General features: G+C 38.8%; 1 protein-coding gene across 14 annotated transcripts in view; it reads left to right on the top strand.

The window, feature by feature from the left end:
* ACVR1 (activin A receptor type 1) overlaps positions 1-25,058 on the top strand; it is a 140,916-nt gene that overhangs the window by 90,532 nt on the left and 25,326 nt on the right. For all 14 annotated transcript variants that reach the window (XM_077956171.1, XM_015110144.3, XM_015110146.3 and 11 more), the window contains 6 exon segments: positions 4,855-5,118; positions 7,117-7,328; positions 11,246-11,345; positions 14,934-15,080; positions 19,235-19,510; positions 24,330-24,527. In XM_077956171.1, coding sequence (XP_077812297.1) covers positions 4,855-5,118; positions 7,117-7,328; positions 11,246-11,345; positions 14,934-15,080; positions 19,235-19,510; positions 24,330-24,527 — 1,197 coding nt within the window.

Genomic DNA, 25,058 nt, shown 5'->3' with positions numbered 1-25,058 from the left:
AAAATCCTTCTTAAAGCCTTTGTTTAATGCCAGAGATCGCAAATGCTTTCAGATTCTGGAGAGGTGCCAAACTGTGCTCCCGGATTAGGAGACGATGGAAGGACTCCTATAATCTATAAACCTCATATAAGCTTGCCATTTCAAATGAATGAATTGTTTAGAGTGTTGGAAGGAGTCCAGGGATGCTTGAGTTCCTTTTTTAGCTATACAAATTCTAAGCTATTGGACTTTTATAATTACAGTCTAATTTCTGCATTATGATTTGTGCTACTTTGAGGTGAACTTGTAAAAAATTCAGCCTGTTCCTTTTGCTGCCCTCTAGGACAGATCATGGCCATGGGCCAGTTTACTTGTAGCATTTTCTTATTTGTCTTTTATGTCAAAGACATTTGTGGGAAATGTTGGTTTTTGTGCACCATTTAGAGTGATACTCAGTTTCAATGCCTTAAAGCATTGCAGAGTGCGTGACTGGGCAGGTGTGAATAGGTAAGTGTTGTGATTGCTAAAGTCCCAGTTAAACATAAATGTGAATACTTTTATCATGAAATACAAGATTATACCAGACTGTGACAGTTTTTAAAAGTCCACGATGCTCTTTGGTCTGCCTCTTTCTCTGCCAGTCCAGCATTAGACTCGGAGGAGATACGCCCAGATGGTGAACTGAGTATCATCCAGAGCAGGACAGATCTTTTTAAAGAGCTGGCCATGGTGAACTCCTGGGATTCCCAGCCTGCACCGCTGGTTTGTGGAGCCAGCCCCGCATTCTCCCTGGTGGCACCGAGGCAGTCTCTGTTTGTGGTCAGAACTCCCTGCTGTTCCCAGCCAGCCCAGGCTGCGAGTGTTTTCACACGGCTCTGGCTCTGGTGATACAAAGGGCACGCAGTGCCAGCCATAACACTGAGTAATGCCGGGAGGTGCCTTCTAGAACAAACAATGTGGGTGAGCTCTGCAGAGAGGGAATACCTCTGGCTTGACATTTAAATTACTGAATTATTCAAATGAATGTCAATTAGGTGGAGTAGACTTTCTGCCTTCTGCCAGGGCACTTCCTGGATATTCGCACAGGCGAGTGTAAAATACTTTACATCAGATACGGTGCTTCCTGTCAGTACTGTTGAAAATCAGTCACAGAATGTGATTATCTGTTCCTTGGTGTTCCTTGATGTGTGCTGTATTTATATCACAGTCTGAAAGATTAGGAGTCTACACACCCATACCTGTGGCTCTGAAAGGGGTTTTGTGATCATTCTCGAACCCCACCCCCACTCCCACACCAAATAAAATATCACAGGCCCACACATGTTATGCTTATTCCTAAATTTGACAAGAATGAAAAAGTGAGTCATGGGCATTTTGAGTCCTGCTGTCTTCCTTAGAATTGTGGATATCAAGATCCGAGAATGCTATTACTACCTTGCTTTTAACCTTCTTTGTTGACTTACTAATTCTAATTCAGAAAATAGTTCCATCTACTCAACTCTGTCAGATGAAATTGCCAAAGTGACATGTAGCGAATGTGAACGTGTGCCTGCATGTGTGTTCACCTGTGTGGTCATTTTGTCATTCTTACGAATTTAGGGTCTTCATTTATATTTGGATATATATAAAAAATAAATACACGATGAAGGACTTTGCTAATTAGTTATGTGGGAATACACAAAGTAAGAAGATTGAATGGTGGATAAGGAACAAAATAGGAAAGAGAAGTTAGGGAAGGTTTTGTACTTCCCCGTTAGCTAACTGTTGGACTCAGCTCAGGGTTCTTTCATATCAGAGATTGAGTTAATTATTACATATCATTAACAGTAGTTGTCTTTCCTTGCCTTTTTCCCCCAATTGTGGAGGGTAGGTTATAAAAACCCTGGTATTTGACATCTTACTGAAAAGAATCACCAACTTACAGGTAGTTAATCCCTGGTTGTCTACATGCAACTACAGGAAGTACATAAAGAATTTAAGGAGAGTGCTTAATAAACAGATGAATCCCTTTGACTTAGTTTGTGACCCTGCAGGATTAAAGCCTAGGTATACCACGGAGTTAGGTATAGTGAGTGAATTTTACTGAAGGTGATATTCACTTGAGGCTGTCACGTCTGGCAAAACTCTTTAGGTTATAGTACAAACGACTGTCAGGCTCCCTGCACAGCCTATCAAAAACTAGAGACCCTGGAAAAGCAGTGCCCCTTCTGCATCTGTGTACTTAGAATTTAGTTTGGGATGGAACTTTAAAAACAGTTTGTTTTGAGAGCACATTAGAGAAATGATTGTTGTTGTTACTTTATTTTTTAAAAATTTGGCATTTTAAAATTACAAGCACTGGTGTCCTTAATCCTTTGGTTCCCTGAACTGTCCATTTCCTCAGGACCAGTGATGAGCAGGCTCTCTCTAGTCTAGCGTTGCTGGTTTATTGTTATTCTTAGCAGCCTATACGTGCAGCGAGCTGAGTAAATCATACTCATCAATTCATTATCAGTCCATGAACAGCTCTCTCCTACTTTATTTTTATTTTGCTCCTTCATCCCAGCGCTAACCCCTTATCCCCAAACCAGTGTCAACAGGCACATACTCTTCAGTGGGTTAGGTATATATCCTGGGGTATCTATGATCTTCTAAAAATACTCAGGATTTTAAAATACATGTTTGCGTTTCAAATGTACATAAATTGCATTATTTCAGTTTTTAGCATAGTCTTTTCAATTGCCTGCCATAGATCACAAGCAAATTAGTCTGACACTATGACCTCTCCCCCTCACCCCACCCATCCACTTCCCTCCAAAGAATCATCACCTGTTGGGCAGCATAGTTGGCAGCCCTCAGCCTGCTTTGTGCCATTCAAGAGTGGCAAGCATGTCTAGACTCCCTGGAAATATTATCTTTCAGCTCTCTTTTGGCAAGTGTAAACTTTTTGCTGGATTATGTCAACAGATATACATGTTTCTCATCCCCATAGAAATAGATTGGTGCTGGTATTTCCTTCGGATTTCTCCAGGCAAGGAACATAAAGACTATCTCTTTGCTCATTAAAACTTTTGCTCATTAAAAATGTTTGACGGCTCTTGATTCTCAGGGGTGAGACTGGTGACATACATAGACTGTCAGCGGCTATTTTGGATTTTGTGCTTTCAGGCATGTCTTTGCTCTTGGATGAGCCCCTTGTGGTTTTCAAAGGAACTAGCAAGTCAATTATAAATAGAAGGCTGTGTCTGTGTGTCTGCATGCACTTACTCTGTGGGACGAGGCACCCACATTACAGTGGGCAGTGAACTATTTTTCCACTTCTTTGAAGAGGGAAGAAGAAAGATTAAGAATGCTTTTCTCTTTTTGAGATAACCCACATCTCTACACACACCCACACAAATCTGTGTAAATGAACTTGACATTTTCAAAGACCTTACCTTAAGGTCTCCTCTGGAAAGCACAGCCACCCGACCTGTTATTTTAAGAAAGAAGCATTTTTCTCACAGACCCACTACTGAGGGTTCAGGGATTAGAAGGCAGCCTCTATGTGCCATAGACCTTTGGAGGGAGCTCTGAAAACGGAATTTCCTTATATGAGCAGTGCTTTGGCAAAAGAGGTCTCAGCTAACTAATCAGTGGCCTCTAGGACTTGGCTGTTTACATTTTATCCTCTCTTTCCTTCCCCACTAGTAGAAACTGTGGGACCAGCAAGTCTAAACTAATCATACTGACAAGGGAAGAGAAAAGAGTAATGTGAAAATGAAACTGCAAATAAGTATTCTCAGAAAGAGACAGTTAAGTGGAGTGATTAGGTGTGCTTCCCTGATCATCCGTTTCTGCCTCTTTCCATTGCACCTTGAACTTCCCACATGTGTGTTCTTCAGTGGTCCCACCTGTCACCTTACTGTTCAAACATTATTTGGTTCTCTTTGTCTCCTTGTGTCCTTACTCTTCATATTTGGCACCATTTTTTTTTTCTGCCAGCCAAAAATTCTTAAGCAGCTATTAATTCCCACTATAATCTATGTAAACTTTAGTGTAACCACTATTGAAAAAGTTAGTCTAGGTATCTAGCTGGAAATATTGGTACCATGGATTGTAATTATAGATTGTGCAGCCTTGCAAACTCTTATTATATTACAGGTTGAACATCCCGAATCTCAAAACCTGACATTTGAACTGCTCCAGAATCCAGACCTTTTTGAGCATTGACCCAATGCTCAATAGAATGCTCATTGAAGCATTTTGAATTTTGGATTTTTGGATTTGAGATGCTCAGCCGGGATAGATGCAACTATTCCCCAATCCAGAACATTTTTAAATTTGAAACGTTTCTGGTCCCAAACATTTTGAGTAAGGGATACTCAGTTTGTGGTATATTTCTGCATGTAGCTGCAAGAATGTCAGCATTCCTTGTTTTACTAGTTGATGGGGATTTGTACAGAGCTAGCAAGAATTGGTATTAATAGCTGCCATGTATTTAGGAGTGGTTTTTTTTTTGAATAGAATAGAAGTGATAAACATTATGTTCCAGTAAAACATTTTATTTTGATGCAATAACTGGGATCTGAGAGCCAATCGAGATGAAGGTTATATGAACACCACAGGGGAGAGGCTCATTTTCAGAAGTCTGTGGACAGATGATAGCCGGTCTTTGCCCTAATATGATCTAAGAGGGTGCACAGCTTATATAAATGAATCGCTATGTTGAGAGGCAATTATTATTTGTTGGTTGGTTAGGTGACAAGATCACAGAATGTGGACCTCATGGTTGATGGTGATGCTTAACTTGACTTTCTGTTCAATAGAAGTGTTTGGAATGGTCATTCCCTCAATGAAGGCGAAACTCATACAGTAATTCTTTTTTTTTTTTCCCTTCCTTTCTCTCCCTTGCAGATGAGAAGCCCAAGGTCAACCCCAAACTCTACATGTGTGTGTGTGAAGGTCTCTCCTGCGGTAATGAGGACCACTGTGAAGGCCAGCAGTGCTTTTCCTCACTGAGCATCAACGATGGCTTCCACGTCTACCAGAAAGGCTGCTTCCAGGTTTATGAGCAGGGAAAGATGACCTGTAAGACCCCGCCGTCCCCTGGCCAAGCCGTGGAGTGCTGCCAAGGGGACTGGTGTAACAGGAACATCACGGCCCAGCTGCCCACTAAAGGTTCCCATAGACTTTTCTATTTCTAGATCAAGGGGTTTTGTTAGTGTTGTCCTGAGTCTGTGTGGGTTAAAGATCTAAGTAGCTATGATGCATTCCACCTACATTTTGAATCAGAGGCAAAGAGCTAAAAGGAAGGTAGCCCTGGGTAAAGAAGAGAAAGGACCAGCCTTTTGGCATCCAAAAGAAGGATGGGCCTTTTGGGGGAATGTAAGCAAGATGATGTCCATCTTGGGGACAGCTTGGCTGACCAGTTAGCTCTCTCTTGGTTGCTGTGACTCAGGTGAACAGCTCCCAGTACCTTTTTAGGTTACTGACCTCTGATGTCATTCATAATTTCTGAAACAATTCTGTTAGTAAATACTCATCTCTATGTCAAGTGTGTAGGGAGGAAAACGGAACGGACTGATGACTGAGTGGAATGCCTTTACTGTTTTATCAGGAAGGAGACAAAAGAAGGCTCACTGATCTGTTCTCCCATATCTGATGCCCAGTGACCCTATCACTGAAACTTGAAGCAGGATGAGATTTCACACAAACCCTGTAGTTTATGTGGAATCTTCTCTCTACCACCAGTACAGATTGCATATGCTAAGAAAACCAGTCCACCTCTGAAACTGTTTCCCTATTAAATGAGCCCTAAATTGCAATCTTAAAGTCTCTGCAAACATTAATGTAGACTCATTCTAAGCCAAATTTATTCTCTTACCATATAGTACATTTTTAATAGGTTTAGTTATTTAATTTTGTACTCAGAAAAAAGAAAGAAACCAAAAAGTGGAGGAGAGGTAACAAGGAGCATCCAAAACTAGAAATGTCAGCCAGCAAGGAAGGAGGCAGAAGAACAAAAAAGCTGATGCAAGATCATGTTCTAGTAATTTTGAAGTTATGGTGATGACTTGAAGGCATATGGAAAAGGTTAAATTCTGACAAGCAAATAGGACTGAATAATCAAAGAGGGTTTTAAAAGAGATCAGGTATTTACATGGTTAAAACTAAAAGGTTCTTGATGGAATAAAATTTACTGTTACATTTTGTGAGTTAAATTTTTATTAATTGGGTGAATAGACATGAACAAATGTCTGAATTCATACAAAAATTATACCAACAGTGTGAAGTTTCTCATCTGCAGATTACTCTGCTAGACCTTGAGTTTTAATAGAAGATTTTTTTTTTTTTTTAAGTTTAAGGACATTCTAATCTGATTAGGGTGGCCACAGTATTTATAGTTCCATGTTGCATTTTGTTAGTTTTACACTTTCTCATATGAATGACATATGCCGTGGAGTATGATATATGTCAAGCTGTTGATTAGTTGGTCTTGGAAAGTTAAATAAATATGTAAGGGAAGTTAGGCTTGTGATTGGATGGCTGAAGAGACCAGTAATATGGAAATGGGTAAGGCCTGTGTAGGGAAGAACAGGACCTGATGACATAATGTAATGAAGAGGTCTGAACCAAGGGAGTGAATCAGTGATGAATGTCTGAATAAGTGAGTAAACAATGAGAGGATTGAGTGGGTTCCTAGGCAGAAATTGTGATGTTGAAAAAATGAATGAGAAATCAGTAGTAGACACCCAGGATATGTGAAAGACAGAGACCACAGATGGGTAATTTGGTTTTAGCTCAGGTAGCCCTTTCTCTTAAGGATAGTACAGTATCTGTAAGGGCTTGATGGTGAAACATACCGAATCCAAGTTAATAAGAGTAATGTCAAAGATTTGTACAGTACTTTATATTTTAAAAGCACTCTCACATTCATGCATTAATACAATTGATTCTCAGTGGAATTTTTTTCAAGTTCTAGTTGTGTCTAATTGAATGATGGTTAAAATGTCTGGGCCATTGGCCAGGTATTAGGAAGTGTTTTAGTTTTAATACTTCGTGAGTTGTGAGACTGTGTGGTCAGAATCAGGAGCCACTTGTTAGGATATCGGTTATGTTAATAATAAGTAAGCAGTGATCCTTACAACCAATTCCCCTTTTCCCCCACAACTCCAGGAAAATCCTTCCCTGGAACACAGAATTTCCACTTGGAGGTCGGCCTCATTATTCTCTCTGTAGTGTTCGCAGTATGTCTTTTAGCCTGCCTGCTGGGAGTTGCTCTCCGAAAATTTAAAAGGCGCAACCAAGAACGCCTCAATCCCAGAGATGTGGAGTATGGTACCATTGAAGGGCTCATCACCACCAATGTTGGAGACAGCACTTTAGCAGTAAGTCATGACCCCACAGGGAATCCCAAGCATAAGGAAGATGTCTGGAGACATGTTCTTATTTCGAGCATGAAACACTAACCAGTAATGAGTGACTGAACAGTGTACACACATGCTGTTGGTTACTTATGTCCTAAACAAGCACCTGCTGGCACCTGTGTAGTCTTCCCGTATCATAACAGCCATTTTAGACAGACATTTAAATAAGGGATGGGATTTATTTTAGTAGTGTTGGTAGTTAGTTACTTTTCTCTGAGGAGTAAAGCAAAAAAGAATGGTTGCCTACAATTTTGGAGGGTTGGAATTTGTGGTCTTCAGGTACTCTATTTTTAGCCATAAAAGTGCTCTTTGAAAAAGGCACCTTTTGCTTAATATTAAAAATTAATTTCCTTTCTAGATTATTTCAACACCCTGTAATTTAAGGCTTAAAAACTTGACATCCAAAAAAAGCAGCTTTTAAATTTTGTATGCTCCTGTGGTGCCCCCTTGTGGAGTGCAGTCATTTGGTTAAACCGGTGTTGTCCAATAGAAGCATGTGCATCACCTATGTAATTTAAAATTTTCAAATAGCCACCTTAAAAACAAATGAAAAAACCCAAAAAGTTTCTTAAAAGTAGAATTAATTTTAACAGATATTCAACCAAATATATACCATTTTTGTCATTTCAATGTGTAATTAAAAATTATTAATGTAAATTTTACATTCTTTCTGCTTTTGAAGTAAGTTTTCAAAATCTTGTGTGTATTTTACACCTATAGCATATATCAATTCACACCAACCACAGTTTCCTTGCTCATGGCAATGTGTGGCTAGTGACTTACTCATTGCACTGCACAGTGTTAGAAACCATTGTATTTATACATTAAAAAATTATTCTTTTGCATATTTTTAAATGATAAAATCACATTAAAAAGTGACTGTTTCCTTTTATTTACCTTTTAAAATTGCTTACCAAGTGTTCATTTTAAAGACGCTTTGAACTTTAAGTGGGGAAAGGGTATCACTTGCTCTAAACAGAAGGTTATCATAAAGTGCAAAAGAAAAAATAATAGCATTCTATATGGATATTATGCTGAGTCTGATGCGTACTTTGAAAAAATTTGAGATTTGTGGGTGTTAAGAGAGTGCAAGAGACATGCCAATACCAATTCGAGACTCTCTCCTTGTCACAATCTGATGAATTGAAAGGCAATCAAAGTAATAACTTTCTAATGTGATTCAGTGTTACTTAATGCCATTGCCCATGCGTATTTAAAATCATTTTGCAATAAGTCTTGTTCTGCTAGACAACAAGCTTCAAAGTGTCTGACAGTTCGGCAGTTATACTTGCCCTGCAGCTCCCCTTATACTGGAGAAGACTTCCCCTCACCATTGGCCATCTGGGTAGCACAGATGCTACACCTGGACAATTGCAGGACCCACCTTTGGCAGGTTGTCACAAACATTTGGTAGTGCCTGATATGGGCTGGGAAACATCCCATTCTACCACCTGCCCCATCACTGGGCCACTTTTTGGTATGTAAAAGGGGGAAGTAACCTTCTGTAGCTTCCATTTACCTACTGTTTAAACTGTGGCACAGTGGAACTGGGGAAAGAGAATGCAGTATAAGGACATTTCATTTCAAAAAGTAGAGAAATACAATTTTTTTTGTTAGCTATATACTTAGAAGTCTATTTCAAGCTTTAAGGGAAATTAAATGAGTTTATTGAGTTAGTAGCAAGAAGATGTGAGGATGAATCCTGACAAAGCTTTAGCAAAGCAAGATTCTAAAATAGGTTAGTTAGAACTTCATTCCTCAGAGCTGCTAACATAACTAATTACCAAGGGCAATAATAGGAATATCTGGTATAAATTACTGTTTAAATAGCTTTTAGAATTTTGAGAGAGGAATGGAGCATATGCCAAAATAGTCCTTTAAACTCAACCATGTCATGTGACAGTGTATCACGATATCATAACACAGTAAAGAACACTATTGCAAACAAGTTGTGATTATTGGTCTACATACTTGCTTATTTAAGCAATATGCTCATTTGCATGTTTCAACAAAGCATACCTTTACTAAGCTGCACATCTACATTGAAAAACGAGCCTTGGCCATGCATGGTGACTCACGCCTGTAGTTCCAGCACTTTGGGAGGCCAAGGGGGAAGATCACTTGAGACCAGGGGTTCGAGACCAGCCTGGGCAATATAGTGAGACTCTGTCTTGAATTAAAGAAAAGAACAAAAAGAAGGCTTGGCATCTGAGAGTTGAGATATATGTTTGTTAGTCTTGGGTTGATTATTTATTTTTCCTTCCTTAGGTCTATGAACAGGGTTTAGAAGCAGGATCATACATTATGAAAAAAATAACACATTAGTTTAATTTTCAGAATTATTCTTCTCAAAAAAGAATGAATGAATAAGGAGAAAAAAGAACCGCAAGAGAGAAAATGGTTAGGGAGATATGAAACTCTGCTTCATCTACACTCATTTTCTTGTTGATTATCCCTTTTGTGGTTTTTAAGGGTTCTAAATTTCTTCCGTTGGATGTTCAGCTTTTGGTAATTTTGCCGATCAACAGTACTTCACAGTGGTGCTCAGAGGAAGTGAAAGAAGATGAAATTCATACAAATCAATGTATTGCTTTAGTAGGCCAGCCAAAATGTTTGGGAAAGGATGAGCTTTGGGAAATATTAACTCAATATTACTGCAACCCTACCTTTATCACCCATCGGCACAATATTGTTTATTACAAATAACCTGTGCCTGATACCTGCTTCTTGGCTTATGTTGAGAGTAAGAAGGAAAACTTTATCAATGAACTAACTGGGAATCTTTTTGCCAACACCTTCATTTGTAGACATTAACTTGGGGCACTGGTTTTATGTTCTCAATGAAAGCTTTATTTGTTTTCTTCTCTGATTTGTGAGTGATTCACATTAAGAAATGACAAGTAAGTGTTAATATAGTTTTGCTCCTCACCTACCTAAAAGGAAACCTCCAACCAGGCAGCCCATTGCTGCCTGAGCTTACCAATTTAATGATCCACATGGTCATTGGAGTCTTTTCGTTACAAATCACATTAGAGTTGTTTGTTCCTTATTCCTAGTTTGTTTGTTCCTAATTAGAGTTCCTTAGTTGGTATGGCAACTAAAGTGAATCATTTGACAGATACTTAGTGAGAATAGCAGAATATGGTAAATTATACCCAGTTCTTGAAGTCGAAGGGATGTCCCCCCCTCTTTTCCACCTGCTATTCTCTCTACTGCTTCTCTTGTGCTCATCTCTGCTTCTTGGGCTTTCTGATTTACACCTTCAACTTTGTCTGCTCAGCTTCTTTCATTATATATTTTATTTGGAAACTCTGCATATAAGAAAGGACTACTTATCCTTTGGGAAAACCTATCATATATTAGGTGAAGTGCTAGCTTCTAGTATTCCGAAGAAATAAAACCAGTCCTGGCCAGGTGCGGTGGCTCATGCCTTTAATCCCAGCACTTTGGGAGGCCAAGGCAGGCAGATCACCTGAGGTCAGGAGTTCAAGACCAGCCTGACCAACATGGAGTAATGCCGTCTCTACTAAAAATACAAAATTAGCCGGGCGTTGTGGCACATGCCTGTAATCCCAGCTACTCGGGAGGCTGAGGCAGGAGAATAACTTGAACCTGGGAGGTGGAGATTGCAGTGAGCTGAGATCGTACCTTTGCACTCTAGCCTGGGCAACAAGAGTGAAACTCCGTCTCAGAAAAAAAAAAAAAGAAATAAAACCAGTCCTTCTTCCTTCTTCCAGAGGAGCTTTACATGCACACTAACAGGCCATGTGTCCTGGATTGCTGCCCTTCATGTGAGTTACAATGTCATGCATGCTAATGTTCCAAAGTGGGAGCTATATTGGTCAATTGTTTCTTTTCCCCCTTGTCTTAAACCACAGGATTTATTGGATCATTCGTGTACATCAGGAAGTGGCTCTGGTCTTCCTTTTCTGGTACAAAGAACAGTGGCTCGCCAGATTACACTGTTGGAGTGTGTCGGTAAATCTTTTTTTTCCTTTCTTTGTGGGTAATATGCAGTGTGAGTTGTGTTTTTGAAGTAAAAGATGGAACTTGGAAAATCTGCTTTTTGTTACCAGTTGTTTCCTTATTAAACTTATGAGATGTGGTCTCTATTCTGTATGACTCATGTTGGAGCACCTGAACTTGTTTAAGCTCTTATCAAAGGAGTCCATCACTAATGAGTACACAGAACACCTCGTCAAAAGCTTTCAATTGTAAGTGGACCCTTTGGGATGGTGAGAGAATGCCTAAGAAATGAATTGATATGGTTGCTCCTTACCATAGGTATTGGATAATCTGAAGTAAGTAGGCTTTTGGACAATAAACTTGTTTATTGAAATTCTTTAATTCCTCTCATTCTTTTCTTCTTTTTGATGGGAATAATTAATGAAAATAATTAATGAAACCAATTCTAGCAAAGGGATCTTTATAACTCCTTTATTTAAATATGAGCTATATACATTTCTCCATGACCTCTCACATTTTCCCTATACATGAACATATTTGTATGTGGACATAATCATGTTGTACATATAATTTATGTCCCTTTTTTCAGTTTTAAGCTCATGAACATTTCATGTGTTTGTACACATCACAAATACTTTTGAAGATTATGTAGCAGTCCATGAAATGACAGTGTCACTATAACTATACTGCTTGAAAAAGATTTTGCACACATTACTTCTTTCTTTTGAGTTCTCAGAAAAAAATTCCCAGGAATTGGGGGTTCCTGGGTCAAAATTTGTAAATTTTTTTAATAGCTTATTTTATATGCTGCTGATTGGCTCTCTAGGAAGATGGTACAAAGTACCAATTTCCTGATTTTTGTTAGCTTTGCTTTTATGTGGCAGGTATTTGCAAGTTCCATAATCATTTCCCTAACTTTCTCTTTTAGACGGCTTTCAGGGATGGCTGCCGTAGCAATCATGGGTTGGCAACGTCTCCACACCCTCTTCCTAGTGCTCATGGTTTCCGAGGGCTGGATTTGGCAGTTCCTGCCATTGCATCTTTTGCTTTTGGGAGGTGACCTCTAAGCTGCCCCCATCACTTGGCTGCTGTTCTCCAGATTTTCTTCTTGTTTTCTTGGAAAGAGGGACACCCCCAATCTGAGTAGTAGAAAGGGAGAAAGGCAGAGGTAGGAAGAGCAGTGGCTACCACCCTAAGGCACAGGAGTAACCAGAGGAGCTTATTCGTCCTTTCTCTAGGTCTATAGCTATTGTCACTGTTTCCCACTTCTTGCTTCTCCTCTACGGCAGATTGTGAGCAGAGAAAATAAAGATGGAAAAGCCCCAAATGAGCTCATTAATTTCAACCAGAGTTGTCCTCTTGTACAACTAGTATCTTACTTGATTATGAACAAAATTATCTGGATAGTGGTGGGAAGACATTGAGGGGGTACGTTTCCCTGCCTCATCTCCCCTGTCTACTATTCCATGCAAGCTATCGCAAGATTAGTCTTCAGAGATTGGCTCCAGAGTCCAAATGGCAAAAGAGTAATGCACCTTTAAAATATGTAGTTTCTGGTTCTATAGATACTCCTCAGCATTTTTTTTGAAACAGTATAAATATCATTGTTGCATTCTCTTGGGTTAGGACTAAAGACTTTAATAAAAGCAGTGCCTTCATTAGCTTGTAGTTAGTGTGTTCATGCAGTACAGCTTTTAGTAAAAATATACGTGATGAACTGCATGGATGGTATATTATTTTTGGTTCAAAAACATGGGAAGTTGGGGTAGGGGAGTCATTTCTGGATGATGATCAGTGAAACTACAACTTTCAGGTGCCTTAAGGGAGCCTTTTTGTGGGGCTCCATGGCCAGGGTTTTGGGGCAGCTCTGCTTTTGTTTTAGGGGCTTCTGCATAATGATGAGTTTGCAAAAAGCATTTAACAACTTAAAAGCATTTGAAAACCATTGAAAAATATTTCTGTTTTAATTTACCTACCTCGACATTCATCTCCTGTTTTCTTGAAAACATCAACCAAAAAAAGGATGGGAGGTAATTTTATGTCCACAATTCCCTGGGATATTTTGCTGTCATCCCTAATGTCAGAATGAGGACAAAGGGAAAATAAGGATACAAAATAGAACCAAAGACAGGAAAAGGTTAGCATATCATTTTCTGGCAGCCAGTATTGGTAGTATCTTAGCACTAGCCCTCATCTTGAGCTGTAAATGCTGGGCAAATTGCTATGACTTTATTAAAAGGAATCCTGTACTAAATTATATTTGTGTGACCCAACAGTGTTCCACAGTGAGCACTTGTTAGCCACATTCAACATCCTTTTGGGTTAGTTGTTGGTATTTAATAGGGACATTATTTTCTTGTCAGGTAATCTAGATTTAGTGGTTGTGATTATGATTCAGGTGTGTCTCCTGGACAGACCTGCTTCTCTCTCCATGTTTGGGTTTTCAGTGGCTTAGTGTTCTGGCAAATAACTGTATTCCTGTATATGCAGGTGGTGCTGCAGCTGCTTATTAGAAGCTGTGTGATTCCAGCAGCCACTTGCCTGGGTAGAAAGCCCCACTGCCCTCCAAGTTATATCTCTTGCCTTGTTATCTAGGCTGATTATACCCCTTGTTGATCCTCATAGTCTTGTGGTAATTACCTCCTCCTCCAACCTCCCTGATCACCCCTACCTATAATTAAAGAGAAGAATGGAAGAGGGAGCATGTAGCTGACAAGCTGACAAGTGTGTTGCTGCTGCAAGAGGGGGCTGTGCACCAAACAGATTAGATCATAAGTAGAGTTGCCACGTTTTCCAAAATGTATTCTCCAAGTAGCCTTTTCAGTGTAGCCCATTTGTAGCATCACAGGAGCTGTCTGACAAACAAATACCCATGACCAGTATCAGAAGAAGTCAGAACTGTTCTGGGATTATGTATTTAAGACTTTGCAAATCCTCTTTTTTGAAATACATCTTCCGCCAAGAAATCTTTATGGATGGCAGTGGCTGCTTGTCGATCTCCTACACAACATTGTGTTTTGGTTTGTTTTTGTTTTTTAATCCTTTGAACACACATTTTAAACTTAATTGTTCTCCTTTGTGGAAAAAATGCATATCTAAATTCACCAATTTGGACAGTGCCTATGTTGATCCTGTGTGAAGGGAAGGAACCAAGGAAGGAATTCAGTTTACTGATGTGTACTTTTTTGGCTTTCAGAACACAATTGAAATTTAATAGTCTGTACCATTTCATAAGTTTTACTTTCAAGTGTTTTAAAAGTCATATGCATTTTATACCTTTCAACAGAGGAGTTTAAATGTAAACTGAGTAATTAGCAGCTAATTATACAATGCAGATACAGAAGGCAGTTTGTTATCACAATATGGTAGATGAGAGGGGCAGCTTCCACCTTATTTTTGTATGTCTTTATAGGCCAAAAAAAAAAAAAAAACTAAAAAGTAAAGGTTGTGATATTTATATTCCCAAGCTGAGTTTCTCCAGTAAGCAATGGGAGGGATTAAGAGTTACAGGCACTAAATTAATTGGCTTATTCTTAATGATGGGCTGGCCACCTCCAAAATGCCTACTGTTCTGTGTCACCTATGTTTTGTTTTCCATAGGGAAAGGCAGGTATGGTGAGGTGTGGAGGGGCAGCTGGCAAGGGGAGAATGTTGCCGTGAAGATATTCTCCTCCCGAGATGAGAAGTCATGGTTCAGGGAAACGGAATTGTACAACACTGTGATGCTGAGGCATGAAAATATCTTAGGTAAGTACAAGGATAACCCCCTCGTTAATTGTATCTAGGGAGAAATAATTGTCCGCCTTTGCTCTCTCCGTTTTGGTGAATGTGAATTTGAGAGTGTCTCCTAAAAAGCAATATAGGGATCCTTAGCATTTATATGCTATTTAATTTTCTCAAACACCAATTTCTTATTTAAATCTGCAAATAAGTTTAAGACTCTCTGGATGATGAAAAGGAAATCCACCAGTGCTAATTCTTATTCCTACATCTGCAGATTGTTATTTAAATAACAAAAATTTGCCCCATATTGTTCACTTCAAGGCTCATTGGTTGTTCTACTTACCCCACCCTTTTTGAATATTTATTACTTGAATCAAACTAAGAAAGATCTTTGGACTATTTCCTAGAGATTCACAGCTCCCAGGGATATCGTAATTAAATGCACATTCCCTCAAACTAGGCATCATTTTTAAAACCCAGATTTGCAGAGGGATTCAGGATACATTTTAATTTAGAAACTAAAGCTTAGCAACATTTGTGAAATATGTAAAGTGCCCGTTGAAATACTGCTATGGCAGTATAAAGGGTGAGCACACTCCTTAGGCCCATTGACTTCTATATTTTTGAAAAGTTTCTCCAAATGTGTTTATACTGATACATGTATGGTGAATGCTGCCTGGAGTGCTTCTTCAATAGTGGATATAAAGTTTATATAGAATTTAACTCTGTATAGAATAGTGTTGGCCACCTTATGGCTATTGGATTAGGTCTGGCTCATAGGAAGGCCATTGCCAAAATTTATTTCTATTTTAGCACTGCCAATTTAGTATTTAAATGAGTCAAGTTGTCTGCAAATAATGATTTGACAGTTGTCCAAAGCTTCAAAGCTTTGCTTCCGTGGTGTGGTGGTGATGTTCCATCTCAAAATTGTTTCAGTTTCTGTAGTTGATTTCTCACTTTTGCTTACCCATCGGGTCCTAGTCATCACTTAATCCTCCTCACCTCAGCTGTCAGCTTTCCCTTTCCAATTCATCTCTCCACTTGGAGTTGTCTTCCATTGGGGAGCAGAGATAATTCTGTTCAGTGTCTTTGGTGGCTCCCACATTTCCTGCAACACTTGTGACTGGTATTCAAGACTCCCTGGTTTGGGGCTCCAAGGAATCACTTAACCATCCTTTACAAGTATACCCCATTCTGTTACTACGAATACTGACCGTTCTTTGAGCTTGCCGCAAACATTTAGGTCTCATTGTCCTTCCTCAGGTCGCTCTTGATCACTCACTATCCCTTTCACATCCTCCAACCATTCCTTCCTCCGTCAAAACCTCTTGGCCCCCTTTAGTTTTGCTCTGTGGAATTAATTGTGCTTTTCTGCATTCCCTCACTTTGTACCTCTGTTCTAACTCTTACCACACACTGCCTTGTGTTGCCGTTAAATGTCTGTGTAACAAGAATAGCAACAGTCGTGACAACAAACATGTAATGGATCATTACTACGCGGTAACCACGGGTGCATTATGTGCATTTTGTTATGAATCTTCACCATGACCATAAGAGAATAGATACTCTCATTTTCCCAGTTTTAAATGTTGAGGTAACCAGTATATAGAGAGAGGTGAAATAGTGGAGGTGGGAATTACACCAGGCAGCCTAACTCTTAACCACAGTTTTGTACTCAAAACACAAACATTCCATAAAAGTAATCTAGACTCATGAAGCAAACGAAGTTATATAATTCACGCTTAAGAGATAAACAGTTAAAAAAAAAACCTGATTATTTAAAAGTATTTTTTTCCTGATGGTCTAGAGCATAATTAATGGGACAGATAAAATTCTTCCCTAAGACCTAAGGGGCTTACTGAAGGTGAGATAATACAAATGTATTTGTTTATTATTTATTTATTTAATCAGAAGCTCCTTTTTCTTGGGGGAGGAAATCAGTATATAGGCTACACAGATATATAACAGTAATTTAATTTCTTTTGAGTGGTGCTGTTAGAGTTGGGGGTATTTTTTAAGAAAATCATTAAAGATTAGTATTATTTGGTTCATAAACTGTTAAAGCAGAAACATTTTCTTTATTAAGAATAACTAATGTCCAAGAACACATTTTGATGCATATTTTGGCCAGCTAAGGGCTCCAAGAGAAGCAGCTTCAAGGGGAAAAAGCAGATTGGGGAGTAGGCAAGGAGTGGGAGACTCAGGGCTGGCCATGGGAATAGGCTTAGAGGAAGAGAGAGAAAGAAGTAGAGGGTGAAGGTGCTAAAATATTATTCAGTTTGCTTTGCATATGTCCCTCAGGCGAAAATGTGAAATTATTTTTTCTCTGAGTAGAAATCATTTGTTTGGGGACAGTATGGCGTAGTCAGTAAGAGTCTGGGTTCTAGAATCAGACCTACAGGAATCTAATATCAATGATGTGATCTACTTACTTCGTGTGGTTTTTGGAGGATTGCATATAAAATTCCAGGCACATAGTACTCAATAATTATTAACTGCTTCTGTTGTGGTTGCTGATGATGAAGATGATGATGATCGAATAGGGGACCTTTCTTGGCTCACAGAACCTTCCTATACAAGGTATCAGGACAGCTAGCACCAAATTCAGAGTTGATAGCAACTTAAATAGCTATGTGATCCTTGGCATCTCCCAGCAGCAACTTTATTATCTGTAAAATGAGCATAATGATGTCTTTCTTACCAGCTTGTTGAGAAAAATCTCATGAGAAAATATATGTGAAAGTGACATAAATTTTATATAAAGTACTATGCAAGTATAAAGCATTTTAATGTATTTTCTCTTACATTTTCATAAGTCATTTAATTCTTCCTCAAGCCATATCCGTCTTAAAATTTTTTTTTTCTCACTTCTTTTTAAGTCCCAAACTTCACTGTCTACCAGCGTGGTTCATATATGTGAGAATAATCCTAGAAAGGCACCTCTGTAGCAGAAAAGGCAAGCACACGTCACAATTTATTTCATAAGTTAGAAAGTGCCCCTAACTTCCAGACAGTCTTCTGCATGCTCAAAAGTTCCCTCCAGATGTCTAGAAAAATCTTGTCCGGGCTGATAGCGATGGCTCACGCCTGTAATCCCAGCACTTTGAGAGGCCAAGGCGGGTGGATCACCTGAAGGTCAAGAGTTTGAGACCAGCCTGGCCAAAATGGGGAAACTTCATCTCTACTTAAAATATAAAAAATTAGCCAGGTGTGGTGGCGGGCCTCTGTAATCCCAGCTACTCGGAAGGCTGAGGCAGGAGGATCGCTTGAACCCAGGAGGTGGAGGTTGCAGTGAGCCAAGATCACGCCATTGCACTCCAGCCTGGGCAACAAGAGTGAAACTTCGTCTCAAAAGAAAAAGAAAAATCTCCTCCAACCTCTTCATCCACATTTGTCAGTCTCTCACTTCAAGACCAGTTGAGTTGCTACTTCCTAATGGAAGCCTATTGTAACATCTAGTCTGAATTACTATAATTTCCTGCTCTGGGCTCACGTTGCCTTTTGAAGATATATATTATAGTACTTTTCACATTTTATTGTAATGTTTTCGTTTTTACACCTGTCTTCGGCCAACAAACACTATCATCTTGGTTTTTCTGTGTGTGACTGACAGAGAGCATCATAAATGCTCATTATATTTGGTTGGTTTCCTTTTTTATTTTGTGAATCAGTCAATCGTTTAATGTAAACTCACCCCCTTTATTTTACATCTGAGCAGACATAGTCTAGGGAGCCTAATTGAGTTGCCCAGTATTACACAAGTAAATCACAGGCAGAGTCAGGACTAGAATACCGTACTCAGGTTTTAGGTTTGGTGTTCTTTTAGGATGGTTGATGAATGGCCTGTTCCTAAAATATCAACATGCTGAAGGGCTTGGCACTATGGGTGAGCACAAAGATATTATTGCTATCTGAATCTGAAGGAATGTAAAATATTCTTTAAAATATTGCTTATAATGAAATGAATATGAAATTTTCCTATTAGCAGTGCCCTTTTAAGGAATAAATGCTATTATTTTTCTCTGTTGATGCTTCTGTAAACCCCCTCTTAGGGCAATTGGTCAGTTTAATTACTTTTTGTTACAGATGACATTTACTGTGTAGGTTGCTGTTTCTAAATACTTAAAGTTATAATGTGGAATTCTCATGTGTATTAATTTTGTTCTTGGTCTCTTCAGGTTTCATTGCTTCAGATATGACATCAAGACACTCCAGTACCCAGCTGTGGTTAATTACACATTATCACGAAATGGGATCGTTGTACGACTATCTTCAGCTTACTACTCTGGATACAGTTAGCTGCCTTCGAATAGTGCTGTCCATAGCTAGTGGTCTTGCACATTTGCACATAGAGATATTTGGTACCCAAGGGAAACCAGCCATTGCCCATCGAGATTTAAAGAGCAAAAATATTCTGGTTAAGAAGAATGGACAGTGTTGCATAGCAGATTTGGGTAAATTTCTAAAAATATTTTTTTCATTACCAGTTTTACTTTTGTTTCCATGTTTAGCTGAGTTGCATCTCTCCCCCACAACATGTTATGCAAAATTTCAAACATGCAGAAAAGTTGAACATTTACAATGAACACCTTTATACCCACCACATAGATTCTCACATTAACATTTTACTATCCTTAAGCATTATTACGTATTTATTAATCTATTCATCTCCCCATCCATCAGTCCAACTCAACCTTTGATAGAATTCAAAGTAAATTGCAGACAAAGGAATTCTTTCTTCTGATGATTTCAGTGTGTACACTAGTAGATCGTTGACAAGAATGCATTATTTGCTTTTTCTTTTTTCAGGTAAAATTTATATACTGTGAGATACACAAATTTTAAATACTGTCTGAGAGTTTTGACAAATGTTGTAAAACCCAAATCCCTGTTGAGATACAGAGTTTCCCATTACTCGTGACAGTTACCTCACTCTCATTTAGTCAGTCCCGGCCACACCCCACCTCAGAAGTAACCAGTACTTTTGAATTCTGATTTCACAAACCTTCACATAAAGTAGGTGCACAATAAATACTCTGTAGAATTAGTTTGTCTTAAAAGTGGTCTCTAAAATCATTCTGTAACCCAGGCAAAAGAATCAAGTTAAGAAATAGGAAAATAATCCCCAATGGATTCACTCTTTTCCCTGTTAGGATAGCTCATTCTTATGTTGTTAGAGTAGTACTCAATGTAGTTTTAATTGCGTTATAAATAAGAGTATTTTCATGTATAGTGGCATTTTATATAAAACCATGTTCTTCCTGGATTCCTGGAATATTGACTGAATAATTGTACTAATGAGAACTGAATTGTAATAACTATATTCAATTCAGTGAACTATTCAGGGCCCTCTACTTGATTAAACATGGTTTATATGATATTCATATTATTGCAATTATTGTTAGACTGATAAAGGTTTAGACAAAAATAGCTTTAATTATGTAAATAACAACGTTTATTTTTGTTTGTTTTTAAACATAAGGGATTTGACATGTTAGGAAAATTTACTTCCTTTGAATCCTTTTAAAGTCTTTGCTTTTACATTGAGAAATTACAATGTTTCCCAAGCAGGAGAAGAAAGATTTTAGGATAAGCATTGAAAGAGCATGGTCCTAAAGTTTTTTGCAGGCATTTTTAGTTGTGGTGTAGAGGACTTTTATGGCTTATTCCATGGCTCTTAGAGCCAGGGTGATTTGGGTTTAAATTCTGGCTTTCTTAATTACTAACCCTGTATATTTGTGCAAGTCTATTTATCTATTTACCTGGCCCGAGTACTGACACTGCTTTCACTCAGGGAGACAGGGACAGTGAGGGCGAAGGCGGGTGGGGTTGGGAGTTAGCCAAGAGGAACTCCAGGGTTTGACACTGTGCCCTGTACTTCACTTGAAAGGTTAGGAGTTCAAGATGAGCCTGGCGAACATAGTGAAACCCCGTCTCTACTAAAAATACAAAAAAAAGAAAAAAAAAGTAGTCGAGCGTGGTGGCGCGTGCCTGGAATCCCAGCTACTGGGGAGGCTGAGGCAGGAGAATTACTTGAACCCAGGAGACAGAGGTTGCAGTGAGCTGAAGTCGTGCCATTGCACTCCAGCATGGGCGACAGAGCTAGACTACGTCTAAAAAAAAAAAAAAAAAGAAAAAAAATGTGATTGTATATTACTCATATAACTAAAAAATAAGCTCACGTCACAGGACTCTGGTAAGGCCCAGAAATATTATAAATGTCTGGTAAATAATAAGGATTCAAGTCGGAGCTTCTGTTATAATCCAGTGGTCTGTGGAGGGTGGACAAATCGAGGTGGCTCTTGGTTTTGGTTTATGGGACTTGGTAGGGAAGGAGTTGAGGGGAACTTTGCAGTAAGTCCAGCTAATTAATTCTTCAACTACATTTCTTTTGGCTTGTCCTTCCAGTTAGATATATGGGTTTGTATACAAATCTGTTAAGGAGTTATTATTCAGGATATGGTAAACAATGCGGTATAGGAAACAACTTTTATAAGACCATGATTTGTATATAACTTTTCAGTGTATACCTAGCAATTAAGGATCGCATATTAGACATAGTGTTCTATGATTAATCCTGCAAAAAAGTCAGTATTCTATTGATTAATTGGTTGAGAGAGGATCTTATTCTGTTGCCCAGGCTGATCATAGGTCACTGCAGCCTCGATCTACTGGGTTTAAGCGATCTTCCTGCCTCAGCATTCCAAAATAGCTGGGACTCCAGATGTGCACCACAACACCTCGCTAAGTACTTTTCGTTCTTAGTAGAAATGAGGTCTCACTATGTTGCTCGGGCTGATCTTGAACACCTAAGCTCAAGTGACAATCCCATCTTGGCCTCCCAAAATGTTGAGATTACAGATGTGAGCCACTGTGCCTCGCCTATTTTTCTAACTTTTTATTATTAAAAAATTCAAATGTTATAATGATCACTTAAATCCCAAACACCTAGATTCAAAAATTGTTAAAACTTTGCCATGTTTGCTTTATCAATCTGTGGCTGTGTGTATATTTTTGCCAGTCCATTTGAAAATAAAGTGTTACAGGCATCACAACACTTTACCCCTCAATACTTCAAAATCATCCCTATTTTTATGCTATCCCAGACTTGCAAAATACTTAAAAATGCATCTTCTTCATAATCAGTTTATCATATCTACAAATTATTGATAACTCTCTAGTATCATTTTATATTCATTTTCAGATATTTTCCGTTTTTTCAAAGAAGAACTCAGCCAAAGTTTACAAATTGCATCTGGTTGTTTTGTCATCTTTAGTGTAAAAATCACTTATTAGTAAGAAGAAATTACTTGTAACATTTAGCAGCTTAAAACAACACAGATTTGTTATCTCACACAGTCCCTTCAGGGTCAGGAATCTTGGAATGACTTAGCAATGTGGTTCTGGCTCAGGGTCTTAGGGAGGTTGCAGTCATCTGAATGCTCAACCGGAGCTGGAGGTTCCAACTCCATGACGACACACTTACAGCCATGGTTGGCAGCAGGTCTCAGTTCCTTGCAGGGGGACCTTTCCACAGGGCTGCTTGAGTGTCTTCATAACATGGTGCATGGTAAGCTGAGAGGGACAAACAGGAAGCCTTTTATAATTTTATAATGTCTTTTATATTCTAATTGTGAAGATACGCACTGTCACTTCTGCCAGATTCTATTCAATAGTCCAACATACACTCAAAGAACGGGGAATTATGCCTCACCTGGAGATCCTAGCTGTGGTGGCTTTAAAATATGTCTACAAGGTCTTTGAAGCTTCTCCCATCTTCCGAATATCTCCATGTTCTATTTAACCTGCACCTTTTAAATATTCTGATATTTTGACTGTTTGGTTCTGGAAATGGTGGAGGGGCATACAGTAGTCCCCTCTTTTCCATGGGAAATACCTTCCAATACTCCCAGTGGATTCCTGAAACCCAGGATAGTACCAGATTCTATATATACTATGTTTTTTCCTGTTACATACCTACTATAGTTTAATTTATAAATTAGGTACAGTAAAAGATGAACAACAATAACATAATAAAATGGAACAATGATAGCAGTATGCCATAATAAAATTTATGTGAATATGGTCTCTCCCAACATCTTAATCGTACTGTACTCACCTATTTTTGGACTGTAGTTGACTGTGGGTAACTGAAGGATAAGGCGGGGACTATTGCATAGGATTTGGGAAATGTTCACAGTGTCCACAGAATCTTGGGGTTGATTATAAAAATAGGTGAAAGAGGAACACTGTCTATTTTAGTCTAATGCAATTGCCAGTGTCTTTGCTAATTATTAAGGATGAGATAAGGTGTGCTAGCTCCCTGATGTTATATGAAATTGTCATCCCGCACATTCAAAGCCGTGGAGTGGAAGGTGAAGCATTCTCTGTAGTCGGCTTGAGAGATCACCAAGGGATATCTGCATTGCAGTGGTTTACAGGGACTGCTTGCTCCAGTTTGGCACTTTTCATTACAACAAATGTTATAGGAATCATTTTCAGTCAGTCTGCGTATGCATCAATAACATAAAGTCATCCACAAATACAGCATGCATGTATCTGTCTCCCCACTGGCCAGTGAAGAAAGCCTGTCTCCCTAATTGACTGAGGAATTCTGGAATGAGTCATGGTTTAAGAAAGCATTTGAAAGCCATTTAACCTTTCATTTAACCAGAGTTGTGCTTTCAACTGAGGTCCAGTTAAATGCTGTCTGTTTCCATGATTCTAGAGAAAGGCTTGTGGGTTTGGTCAGCATTATTGCTCAGATAAGCAGCTCTTCCTTTAGGAATAAAGCAGTGCTTATAGCAATCTGCCCTTTATGTAGTGATAAATTACTTTAAATGCTCTATCTCACACTCTTGGAAATTTGTGTTTGGAGACTAGTAAGAGCAGTGGTGGAGCTTGAGAGCTTAATTTGCTTCTTGTTAAGCCACTTAGAGGCTCACATTTAACATGTGAACCTGTTTTCCTGTGGACTTCAAACACTGGCCACGTTGGTTTAGTGCATTGGTCTACCATTTACCCAAAACTGTGTCTCTTTGAGGTTCATATATTAACCTAATAGCCTCAGAATGTTTCTGACATTTAGTCCCTTTTCTGCTCTCACCCCAGAAATAATCACAAAGGGCATTCTAGGGATTATTCTGAGTGTAATGCAACAGTGACCCTGAATCCACAAGAGGGCACTTTTGATTGGGTTTGGTTTAAAATCCTTCAGCAGCCCCTTATGAGAAAGGAAGTGGTTTGATTACATTGTTATCTTCTTCCTTTCAGGCCTGGCAGTCATGCATTCCCAGAGCACCAATCAGCTTGATGTGGGGAACAATCCCCGTGTGGGTACTAAGCGCTACATGGCCCCCGAAGTTCTAGATGAAACCATCCAGGTGGATTGTTTCGATTCTTACAAGAGGGTCGATATTTGGGCCTTTGGACTTGTTTTGTGGGAAGTAGCCAGGCGGATGGTGAGCAATGGTAGGTATCTAATCTAATATTGTCTTAATCCAAGCTCTCTTGATCCAGCTACCTTTAAAAGGACTGAAGGGACTATTGAAGTTCACATTGTTCTTTGAATCATACTTGTCAAGTTATAGGCATTCATATTTGATTTATGGCTGGTAGATGGAGTGTAATGACTTTTATGTTTGAAATACACCACAGTAAGTGATGGTTGAAACCAGTATTTCTGGAGAGACCAGCCATTCCTTGGTTTTTCTTTGGATTTGTTTCATATTTCTTTTCTTTTAAATTTTAAAAATTGATACATAATACTTGCATTTATGGAGTACATGTGATATTTTGATAAATGTATGTAATACGTAGTGCTCAAATCAGGGGATTTAGGCTGTACATCACCCTGAACATTTATCTTTGTGTTGGGAACATTCAAATAGTCTCTTCTAGCTAGTTTGAAATATATAGTATATTATTGTCAACTATAGTCATGCTACTGTGCTGTTGAACATTAGAACCTATTTTTTCCATCCACCTCTATGTTTGTACCCA

This window comes from Macaca mulatta, chromosome 12, assembly GCF_049350105.2.
Source record: "Macaca mulatta isolate MMU2019108-1 chromosome 12, T2T-MMU8v2.0, whole genome shotgun sequence".
Lineage (NCBI taxonomy): Eukaryota > Metazoa > Chordata > Mammalia > Primates > Cercopithecidae > Macaca > Macaca mulatta.
The sequence above is the reverse complement of the archived record's forward strand: the minus strand, read 5'-3'. Positions and strand labels throughout refer to the sequence as shown.